Source organism: Ahaetulla prasina, chromosome 18 (genome assembly GCF_028640845.1).
Source record: "Ahaetulla prasina isolate Xishuangbanna chromosome 18, ASM2864084v1, whole genome shotgun sequence".
Taxonomy (NCBI): domain Eukaryota; kingdom Metazoa; phylum Chordata; class Lepidosauria; order Squamata; family Colubridae; genus Ahaetulla; species Ahaetulla prasina.
In genome coordinates this window covers 4,155,983-4,167,256 of record NC_080556.1, presented here as the reverse complement: position 1 = coordinate 4,167,256, position 11,274 = coordinate 4,155,983, and the positions used below count along the sequence as shown (strand labels likewise).

Genomic DNA, 11,274 nt, shown 5'->3' with positions numbered 1-11,274 from the left:
GAAACCCAAAAACCAGCTGGCCGGCGCACGCATGCCTGTTTTCTGGCTGTTTTCAGACCGTTTTAGTGGGTTCGTTTTCAGAACCGAAAAACAGCCTGAAAATGGCCCGGAAAACAGCTGGAAAATGGCCTGGGTTTTGGCCGTTTTACGGCACCCCAGCGCCCGCGAATATCAGCTGGCACACTGGACACCAAAAGACCAGCTGGTAATGGCGCGCATGCGCACAGAGAGGGCTCTGGGTGCCACCTCTGGCATCACGGACTTAGGGTTGTATATTTCCCACCAGACAGAGTGAGCAAGCAGCTACCCCATTTTTTTTTTTAAAATCACTTTTAAGAGATTCCTGCTTTCAAAAATAACCAAACAACGAGAGTAGCAAACTCGTTTCCTGCCAGGAAAAAAAAATTAGGCTATCGACTGCCTTCGTAACCTCTTAGCTTTGAACTTCCAGGGATTGTTAAAAAAAAAAAATATGCCAGCTTTTCTAAATCAAGAATTCTAAGGATCAGTTCTCTGGAATTGAAGGAAAGGACCACTTTGTCCTCTCGTGGGACACCCCGAACGAGAATGAAGCAGAGTTTGTGTTACGGGTGAATTTTTAAAAAAAAGTATTTTAGTCTGGATGCTCCCCATTCGTGTGAAAGATCCCCTTTATTAATCTTTGTAAAAGCCATCTCTTTTATCTTTTCTCCCCATATTCATGAGATAGAAACTTAGACAACAAGAAGAGAAGATAATATAACAACAGGGGGAAGAAGAAGAAAAAAAGACAAACGGTATGTTGAAGACAAAAATGCAAAGGATTTTCTTTTCTTTTCTTTTCCTAACTTCAGCTGCAGCTGTCAGGATCCTCCATTCCATCAGTAACAGCTTCGTACTCCTTAGGGCCTCAAAAAACCATCGACGGCAGCCTTGCCTTGGACAGCTTTTTCAGCCCTGAATGATCCAGAAGGAAAGAGCTCAGCAACACTGGATTCTCAAACAGCAGGTGCAATAGGACAGGAGCTTTTTAAGCTATTTCCCTGTCTGGCAGAATTTCACAGGACCGTCCTCAGAGAGCGGTTAAATCGGGATTTTTACTCTCTTTCTCCATCCGGGTTTTTTTTTTTTTTTTTGGGACCATGTCAATGCTTGGCCATATCAAGTCTGTAGGGAAAAGTCTCAAAGGAGCAAACTTTGCAGGAATCCTGACCGCAGAACAAGTCGAGTTGTTGGAAGAATGTCCGCACAATTTTTTATTTTTTTTTCCCCCCCCGGACTTTCCTTTTTTTTTTTTTTTCGGACCGTGGTGGATTTTCAACCCCGCTGTGCTCCAAGTATGGATTTGGAACAGGCTAAGTCGGAATTATTTCAGATGCAAAAGGATTCATGCAACAGCAAAGGAGGGTCTTCGCAAGAGATATCCTTCCAAGGGAAGGCGAAACGTCGCCCCGTCCCTTACAAGCTTCACCTGCTGTTTGTTTTTTTTTTTTGTTTACATCCGAAAGAGATTGGAGGAAAAAGTACTTTGGAAGATGCCAAAAAGCGATTTAAAAACAGGAGTCAGTCCAGCTTGCCTTGGTCCCTTTCAAGGACAGACGGATGACACAAGACAGACAGAGAAAGGAGGTCACTGAAACAAGAAAAGGGAAAAGGGGTTCTAAGCAGCCCACTGGAAAAACCAAAACACGCCTCTTTTGTTGTTGTTGTTTTGTAAACTGAAAAAAGAGGAGAAACGGAAGAACAGACAGCGGCTGATCGCGAGTAGCGGTGGGAGGCAAATTTGCCGAACGGATAAGAGGTGGTTTATAGCCAAGGACTGCCGGCCCCACCGCCATCATTGCTACGGCACTTGGGAACCTCACCCTGTGGGTGGATTTTGCCAATATTTGGGAACCAACGGAGCAAATTTGAATGCGGCTTCCCTCGCTGGGTGTGAAATTGGTTGCCGGGAAGGTTCCAGGGCCCAGGTAAGCCAATGTTGTACTTGTCCCTTAACAAGGCAGGGAACTAACAGGAGAGCTGGTCATCAGTAGAAGAGGCTGATATGAGGTACGCTGCTACTTTTTTATATCTATATCTATAACTGTACGGCTAACTACCATGTTTCCCTGAAAATAAGGCATCCCCTTATAATAAGCCTTTGGAGCGCGTGCGCTCAAAATATTTCAACACATATTTAATATTTATATTAAATTAAATATTTATATTTATATTCATATTATATTAAATATTTAAAGGCATGCGCAGCTGGTCCCTCTCCCATTTCCTCTGGTTAGGGTTAGGGAGACAGAGCTGGAAATCAGGTAAGACGGCAAGAGGAGCCCCGTCTTGTTCCACGCACCCCCAAAATAATAAGACCTCCCCGAAAATAAGGCCAAGCGCTTATTTCGGGGTTCAAAAAAATATAAGACAGGGTCTTATTTACAGGGAAACATGCTAGCTAGCTAGCTAGAGACAGCGATAGATATCCATATCCATATATATATATGTCTGTATGTATATAATCTCTATCTATGTGTGTGTGTTTGTGTATGAATATATTTATATTTATCTATCCATCCGTCCACCCATCCATCATCTATATCTATCCATCCATCCATCCATCCATCCTCTATATCTATCTATCTATCTATCTATCTATCTATCTATCTATCTATCTATCTATCTATCTATCTATCTATCTATCTATCTATCTATCCATCCATCCATCAACTATATCTATTTATCTCTTTCTCCATCCTTCCATCTATCTCTCTATCTACATATATCTATATCTATATATCCATATATATCCATATCCATTTGTTCTCTCTTCTTCCAATGCGTACCCCACACTCAAAATTCTTCGTCCTCGTCGACTGCAAAGTGATTTTGCTTCTTGCGAACGTTCCAGTGTAAACACTCCGCCAGGCTTTCGAACCAGTCGCTGACGGGATCTTGGAAGCAGATCGAAGGGAGCGGGTAGCAGGAAGTTGTGATGCTGATGCTAGAAGGAAACCAAGAAGGACGGCCAGTTAAAGACTAAACCTAGCTGAAAATGGTCAGCCCAAAGTGTTTTGGTCTCCCCAAATTGAAGAGTTGTTTAGGGTTTAAATCCGAGGGGCTTAAAAGCTGTTCCCTAAAGTCAAAGAACCAATTTTGAATGCAAACCCTTGTTCCTTTTTACCCCTGCATTTTTGGCATTTCTTGACAGTTTAGAAAAAAAGCCCTTCCTTTGGCCAAATCAGGGTTTATCCAGGAGGACAGCCTCACCTGTCCCCGTGGCAGATCTCCTGCCTCTTCCGCCCGTCAAACGAAACCCACGCGGTATTCCTGGCATCTGGAGACAGCATGATCTAGGATTGAGAGAAAGTGGGGGGGGAGACACATAATTCCCAGGTTTGGATTCTGTGATGGAAAAGTATTTTTGAGAGAAAGAAGAGCTCCTGGACAAGATGGTGATATATTATTACCTGTGATGCTAAGTTTCCCAGCTGGCTTTAAGTCACGTTGGGACTTCAACTCCCAGAATTCCCCAGCCAGCTTTAAGAGGCGTGGACTTCAACTCCCAGAATTCCCCAGCCGGCTTTAAGACGCATGGACTTCAACTCCCAGAATTCCTCAGCCAGTTTTAAGATGTGGCTGAGGAATTCTGAAATTTGAAGTCCACACACACCTTAAAATCGACAAGCTAGAGAAATGCTGGTTTAATCTCAAGATGGTAACTTCCAACCTCTGGTTGATGCATTTTTCAGCATGCTTCTTTTAATCCAAAGCAGTGTCTATACAGCTAGTCCTCGACGTATGACCACAATGGAGCCCAAAATTTCTGTTCCTAAGCAGGACAGCTGTTTAAGTGAGTTTTACCCTATTTTACGACTTTGGCTGCCACAGTTCTTAAATGAATCGCTGTCATTACATGGCCGTTAAGCCAATCTGACTTCCCCGTTGCCTTTGCTGGTCAGAAAAGGGGATCATGCGACACACACCCACCCCCCGGGGACACTGCAGCCGTCATAAATATGAAGCAGTTGCCAAGAGTCTGTTTTCTGATTCACGTGACCATGGGGATTGCAAGTGTGAAATATGGCTGTAAGTCGCTTTTCTTCAGTCCCACTGTAACTTCAAACGGTCACTAAACGAATGGTTATAAGTCGAGGACTACCTGCATCCAGAGGTCTCTCGATAGTACCTAATTACCCTGTTTTCCTGAATATAAGACCCAACTGGAAAATAAGCCTTAGTGTCATTTTTCTGGATGCTCGTAATATAAGCCCTACCCCTAAAATAAACCCCAGTTAAGTTCACCAACCAGACGGCGTTTAGTACCGTATTTCCCCCAAAATAAGACCTAACTGGAAAATAAGCCCTAGCGTCATTTTTCTGGATGCTCGTAATATAAGCCCTACCCCTAAAATAAACCCCAGTTAAGTTCACCAACCAGACGGCGTTTAGTACCGTATTTCCCCCAAAATAAGACCTAACTGGAAAATAAGCCACAACGCAAGCAAAAATTAATATAAGATCCGGTCTTATTTTGGGGAAAACACAGTACCAATTTAAAAATAAAAAAAGGGATGTGAGATTTCTGAAGCGCGCCAGCTGGGTTCTTTTGGGTGGGGCCAGAGTCAAGCATGATTCATCCCTTCAAAACAGCGCCTTCCCCAAGACACGCTGACAATAACTCAAGAGATTGCAATACTTCAAATAAAGCCGGTAATAGCTTTCCCTGACTTGGCTCTTCTCTTTTTGCTTTGCGGGACTGAAATGCAGTTGGGAACACGGCGTACCTCGGCTGTAATCTTCCTGTTTAGCTGAGAGAGGGCGGCGGGGGAAGAAAATCCAGAATGGAGACTACTAGCAATAGCACTTACGGTTTACAGAGTCAGTACATGGGCCCCCAACAATCGGGGTCCTCATTTTACCCACCTCGGAAGGATGGAAGGTTGGTCAGGATTGCACTGCTGGCAGTGGGCAGAGTTAGCCTGCAATATTGCCTTCTAACCACTGAGAGGGAGGGAGGGAAGAAGTAAGGAAGAATTCATTTTACCCACTAAGAGGTTTAAAGAGTCAGCCTATGGCCCCCAACAATTTGGGTCTTCATTTTACCGACCTCGGAAGGCTGGAAAGCTGAGTCAACCTTGAGCCTGGTCAGGTTCGAACTGCCAAATTGCAGGCAGCCGGCAGTCAGCAGAAGCAGCCTGCAGTACCGCACTCTGACCACTGCGCCGCCGTGGCTCATGTTGCTAATGCTTAAAAGGTGAACTTGTTCGCTGGGGCTGGGATTGCAAAAATATCTCCTTCATCGGGACAGCTACAGCCCCAAAGGCGGGTTAGACTGAATCAAATCAGCTATTTCACAATTGGTGACTTGTGCGCTCAGTTTTGCGGTTTCATATGAGGGAGGAACGCGGCTCGTTTGGTTCATTCGTGGGGAACAGAGAAGGCAAAGCCGGAAAATTTACTAACTGTAATTAAGCCCATATTTCGGTTGTAAGCCATCAGGATCATTAAGCAGGGGGCCACGCCTCATTTAACGAGTTTTTCTTTTTTCTTTTTTTTGCAGGCAGCCGTTAAACGAACACTGCCGCTCAGCCTGCTCATCTCCTACAGGACGGGCTCAAAAGACAACCCACGTGCTCCTCTGTGGCTGAGCACAGAAGTTGGGTCTCCCTGCTCAAACCTAACCTGCCCTGCCACACAAAGTTTCTCTGTTACGGCAGCCAATTAAGGCAACCTACCTTCAGGTCCACTCCAGCTGGGACGACGATGGGCCGGAAGGAGAGGGAATGAGGGCAGATGGGGGTAATCATGATGGCAGGGACATTCGGATGGATCATGGACGCGCCCGCAGCGGCTGCGTACGCCGTGCTGCCAGTCGGTGTGGAAACAATGACGCCTAGTGGGAAGAAATGAGCACTGTTTACCATAAGAACAACGGGAAAGGGCAACTAGTGTGTTGCAGCCTGTTGGTCGCCGGCCCCTCCAGCATCCGAATCTGAAGAGGAGGAGCTGGTGTGGGAAGTCAGAGTCAGCATCAAGGCAACCTGAGAGCTCCAAGGGGGAAGAGGGAATGGAGCTGGCAGAAAAAGAAACAGAGGCAGAGCCTCGGCCATCTGTCAACCCTCAGATGGAGAGTCAACAGCCCCCAAGTCTGGAGGTGGCTGATGAGGAAGAGGAGGAACAGCTGGGTCCAGTGCCTGACACACAGATGCGCAGAAGGCGGAGGAGAGGAGAACAGTGGAAATCTATGGGCCGGTCCTCGGGACGGAAGAGCCACTGCTGCTAGTGAAGCCCCACCCCACTTCTGGGGATAAAAGACAGGGGGCGGAGATGAATAGATGTGGCAGATAACTATTCACCTCCCGGCTGTATGCTCATTAGCCTGCGGTGAGAGAGAAACTTTTTGCCGGGGCTCCTAATAAAGGGAGTTAACTTCAGAGGGTTTGTCGTGTTTAGGGAGCTGAGTGAGAACATAGTGACCCCCAGCTCTGTGGGCTTACCATCGCCTTGTACAGTGGTGATAAGGTGACCATCAAGGAAGACATCCACGTTGGAAAGGTAAGAGGAAGGGCCTCGGTCCACCACCACTTCATTCAAGACCTGAACAACAGAAAAAGGATGTTACGAATGAAACGCATTAACTTGGCCTAAGGCGGTCTTTTCCACTTTGGCGCCTTTAAGACGGGTGGATTTCAACTCCCAGAATTCCCCGGTCACCAGTCTTAAAAGGGACCCAGGTTGAAAAACAGCGGTATAAGGACTCTGGGATGTTTGCGGTACGTGTCTAGATTAGAACCAATTCAACAGTTGGAACATTTCATTTGAGGAATCTCGATCTTCATCAACTTCGTGCCGAGTAATATTGAGAAAGAAAAGGAAGGGAAAAAGATGACTTGTTCATTGGTCACTTGCCTACAAATTGAAAATAATAAAATAAGATAGATAACGCCGAAATCCCTTGCGGGGTGGAGTCGGGACAACTGAATGGAGCTGAGTGTTTACTTGGCCGGATGCCCTTCCTGTCACCAATGCGGAGTTTGCAGCAGATATATTCTCATTGTGCCCAGAGAGAGAAATATCTGCCTCTACCTAGGATCGAACTCACAGCCTCCCGATGGTGAGGCGAGAGCTCCGCCTCTAGGCACCCACAGAGAAGAGAAGAGAAGGGAAGAGAAGAGACAAGAATAAAATAAACGAAGCTAAAATAAAAATAACATTCCATGGATACCCACCAGATACTGAATTGCTTGCTTAAACATTTCTTTTTCCAGGCCTGATGATACCACGCCGTTTTCCTCAATCCCGTTCTGAATTACGGCTTTCTTCTCCCAGTGTTCCTTAATCACCTTCACCTTCAACCTGCTTCGGAGAACGAGGGCCGCGTTGCCTGCCAGGAGGAATTAGAGACAAGAAGGGATTAAAATGGCCATGCTGATTATGTTAGCAGGACCTACGCTGAATAACCGCCAGCACGATCCATTTTAATGGAATAACGCAGCCAGAACCCTGCTTCCAACCTGAGCCAATCCGGAAGAACGGGTTTAATTCAAACCGCTCCTCGGTTTTATTGAATGGCAAAAACGCTCTGGGACTTCAAATAGATTAGAATCAATTTGGACTTTTCTGCTACAGGGTGCGCTGTATCACCGTGCCCGTCGTGTAGTCTTAAAAGGGGATCTATCTGGGATTTTGAAAGCTTGTCATGGGCACACTCACAAAATGGCTGCCATGAAGGGAGTTTGTTTGTTTCTCTCTCGCTCTCGCTCTCTTTCGCTCTATCTCTTTCTCTCTTTCGCTCTCTCTTTCAGTCTCTCTCTCTCTCTGTCTCTCTATCTGTGTCTGTCTCTCTCTGTCTCTTTCACTGTCTGTCTCTCTTTCTCTCTGTCTCTCTCTCTCTCTCTGTCTCTCTCTCTGTGTGTGTCTTTCTCTTTCTTTTTGCACTGTTCAAATTGATCGCAAAATGGAGAGCAAAGCAACAAGTGGGGTTCAGGCTGAGGATGCCCCATTGGTGGATGTAGCTTGACAGCACATCAGAAAGCATTTCGGGGACCCTGAATTAATCGGTGCAGAGGCAGACAGAATCCACCCGTCCAACACCTTCCCCCAGAAAAAGACTTCTTAGGAGCAGCCCGTACAATTGGAAGGACCCTTAAGAACTTACCTTCTATGACCTGGGTGACTTGAGACTGAAAGTTCTCAAAATTGAAGGGGGTGAGGAAGCCCAGAGACCCCAAATGGAAAGCCATGACTGGCGGTACACTCCTCTGTTGGCAAAGACCAAAGAAATTGGGTGGGTGTGTTAGAAATCACAGAGAAAGAGTTGGAGGAAAAAAAACATCTTCTGAGCAATTTTGTACTTGTTCCTACTTCTGCGACAAAACGGATTATTTTGCATTAATGGGGAATTAGTGCAAAATCCAGAGCAAATACACGAAGCTAACTGTGCTAAGTTTGCAAAGTCGTCTGCGGAAAAGCACCGGTCCTTAAGACATGTTTCTGTGTTACCTTGTGTTGCTTTGGAGGTTATTTTTTGTACCGTTCCCCCTTTGTAAATTTTGTTAAATGTTGTAAATGTTGTACCTTGATGAAGGTATCTTTTCTTTTATGTACACTGAGAGCCTATGCACCAGAGACAAATTCCTTGTGTGTCCAAGCACACTTGGCCAATAAAAATTCTATTCTATTCTATTCTATTCTATTCTATTCTATTCTATTCTATTCTATTCTATTCTATTCTATTCTATTCTATTCTATTTTTCTTTTTTAAAAAAAAGTTTTTAAGAATTTGTAAACCACCCAGAGTCACTGGGAGACAGACCATGCTGGAATAAAAATAATAAATGATGGCTGTTTGCTCTTCTATTGCATATTTAGGACAGCTGTACTGTCCTTGCGTTCTACATGTTTGTCTGTGTTTAATTTAATCTGGATTCTTTTTTTCTCTCAATTGTCTTGGTAGAATACATTTCAACTCCTACCCTCAAAACTCTGCACACCAAAACAAACTAGACAAATGAACAGTTTTTCCCCCGAACGCCATCACTCTGCTAAACAAATAATTCCCTCAACACTGTCAAACTATTTACGAAATCTGCACTACTATTAATCTTCTCATCGTTCCTATCACCCATCTCCTCCCACTTATGACAGCATGACTGTAACTTTGTTGCTTGTATCCTTACGATTTATACTGATATTGATTGGATCCTAGTATGATTTGATTGCTTATTTGTACTCTATGACTATCCTTAAGTGTTCTAGCTTATGATTCTTGACGAATATATCTTGTCTTTTATGTACAGTGAGAGCATATGCACCAGAGACAAATTCCTTGTGTGTCCAATCAACTTGGCCAATAAAGAATTCTATTCTATTCTATTCTATAAATGTGTGGTTCTTTTTTTTTTAATAATAAATGGGCATTTGAGCTCATAAGGTATTTAACCATTGCTAATGTGGAAAGGGGATAGAAAGTGAACCCATAATAAACCTGGGGTGGGGAGGGAATGCCAAAAAGGATACCTGAACACACAACTGCAGATAACGGAAGTTGTCCAAGCTAAGTAAAGAAATAGGCTGGAGAGGAGAGAGAGATGAGCGTACCGGAAAAAGCGATGACGCGTACAGTAACGTCCCGTCTCCGCCCAGGCAGATGATAAAGTCTATCTGATCGGAGATATCATCATAATCTACAAAAAAAGGAAGGGGGGAATTAACATTTCAAAATCTTTTGATTCTCAATCTCGCCAATTAAACAAGCAAAGATATAGTTGGATGACAGACTGAAGGACCCTTTTAACCATGGCTATTTAATAGCATTCATGGAGGGGCTCTGGCAATTTTTGACATCAAAAATGATTCTTTCCAAGCCGGCATCTTACAAACTCTTCTTTAATAAGATTTGTTGAGAAAAATGGGATCAGGTGACAAGAATCCTATCTATTTCCGCCTTAGAATTAATATATCTCCATATAAAGGCAGTCCTTGAGTTATGACCGTAACGGAGCTCCGCATTTGCAGTCGTACGTTGTGACAGGCGTAAAGCAGGTCACCACATAACTGGGCCTGATTTTATGACATTTTCTGCCACCTAAGACGTTAAGTGAATCCTTTGTTCACTATGGGCTGATTTTGTTGGAAACTGGAAATAAATGCCAATTTCCTACAATCATAATCTTCATGTAACAATCCCATAATCCCTTGCGGGGTGGAATCTGGGGCAACTGAATGGAGCTAGCAGAGTGTTTTAATTGGCCGGATGCCCTTCCTGACACCAATGCGGACTTTTGTTTGGCAGATATATTCTCATTGTGCCCAGAGAGAGAGAAATATCTGCCACTACCTAGGATCGAACTCACAGCCTCCTGCTTGCGAGGCGAGAGTTCCACCTCTAGGCCACCGCACCACTCTGCCAATTTCTTGCAATACCATCCACGAATTCTGGTCACATGACTGCAGGGCATTGCGACCAGCCCACCACTGTAGAGGTGGGCTGGTTGCCAAATGCCCCAAATGTGGTCAATATGACCATAAAGCCTCCCGGCTCCCAAAATAGGATCTTTGAACCAGGTTGTAAGTAACTTTTGGGAGGGGGGGGCGTCATAAACAACCGGCCGTAAGCTGGGGACCACCCTTACTATCTTTCTGAATTTTCTTTTCCGTAGAGTTCCTACTATGTTTTCCCCAAAATAAGACCGGGTCTTATATTAATTTTTACTCCAAAAGACACATTAGGGCTTATTTTCTGGTTAGGTCTTATTTTTGGGAAAATACGGTACTAAATGCACCCATCTGGATGATAATCTTAACTGGGGCTTTTTTTCGGGGTAGGGGTTATATTACGAGCATCCTGAAAAATCAGGCTAGGCCTTATTTTCCGGTTGGGTCTTATTTTCAGGGAAACAGGGTACTAGGTGGCAAAAAGTGCACCAGTCCTTTTGATCCACCTGGAATTTCCTAAATACCTTCACTGAAAGTGCAAAACCGCTTCTTCACAGACCCAAAACTCTCGTCGTTCATGATGGCTGGATCTTCTAGGATTTTCTTCTCCACATAAACCAGCATGTTGTTCACCTGGAAAGGAGAAAGTAACATTAACATCAACAACAACAACAACAACAACAAAAACTCTCAGTGATCTTCGAGGGTTCCACTGAACCAGGTCAATCAAAGAATTGCTGGCTGGGTTCACCATAGCTTGCCGAGTATAGTTTCAACACTGGTTAATTAAGCACCGTGTTTCTCCGAAAATAAGACCCTGTCTTATATTTTTTTGAACCCCAAAATAAGCGCTCGGCCTTATTTTTGGGG

General features: G+C 44.5%; 1 protein-coding gene across 4 annotated transcripts in view; it reads right to left on the bottom strand.

Moving 5' to 3' along the window:
• Positions 1-632: 632 nt before the first annotated feature.
• The window catches only part of NADK (NAD kinase), a 51,111-nt gene continuing 40,469 nt past the window's right edge, over positions 633-11,274 (bottom strand). For all 4 annotated transcript variants that reach the window (XM_058160942.1, XM_058160941.1, XM_058160943.1 and 1 more), the window contains 9 exons: positions 10,929-11,037; positions 9,568-9,653; positions 8,126-8,228; positions 7,197-7,351; positions 6,465-6,564; positions 5,703-5,860; positions 3,235-3,317; positions 2,811-2,968; positions 633-1,612 (listed from right to left, as the gene is read on the bottom strand). In XM_058160942.1, the coding sequence (XP_058016925.1) occupies positions 2,818-2,968; positions 3,235-3,317; positions 5,703-5,860; positions 6,465-6,564; positions 7,197-7,351; positions 8,126-8,228; positions 9,568-9,653; positions 10,929-11,037 (945 nt within the window). In that variant the 3' untranslated portion in view covers positions 633-1,612; positions 2,811-2,817. The remainder of the gene's footprint in view (positions 1,613-2,810; positions 2,969-3,234; positions 3,318-5,702; positions 5,861-6,464; positions 6,565-7,196; positions 7,352-8,125; positions 8,229-9,567; positions 9,654-10,928; positions 11,038-11,274) is intronic.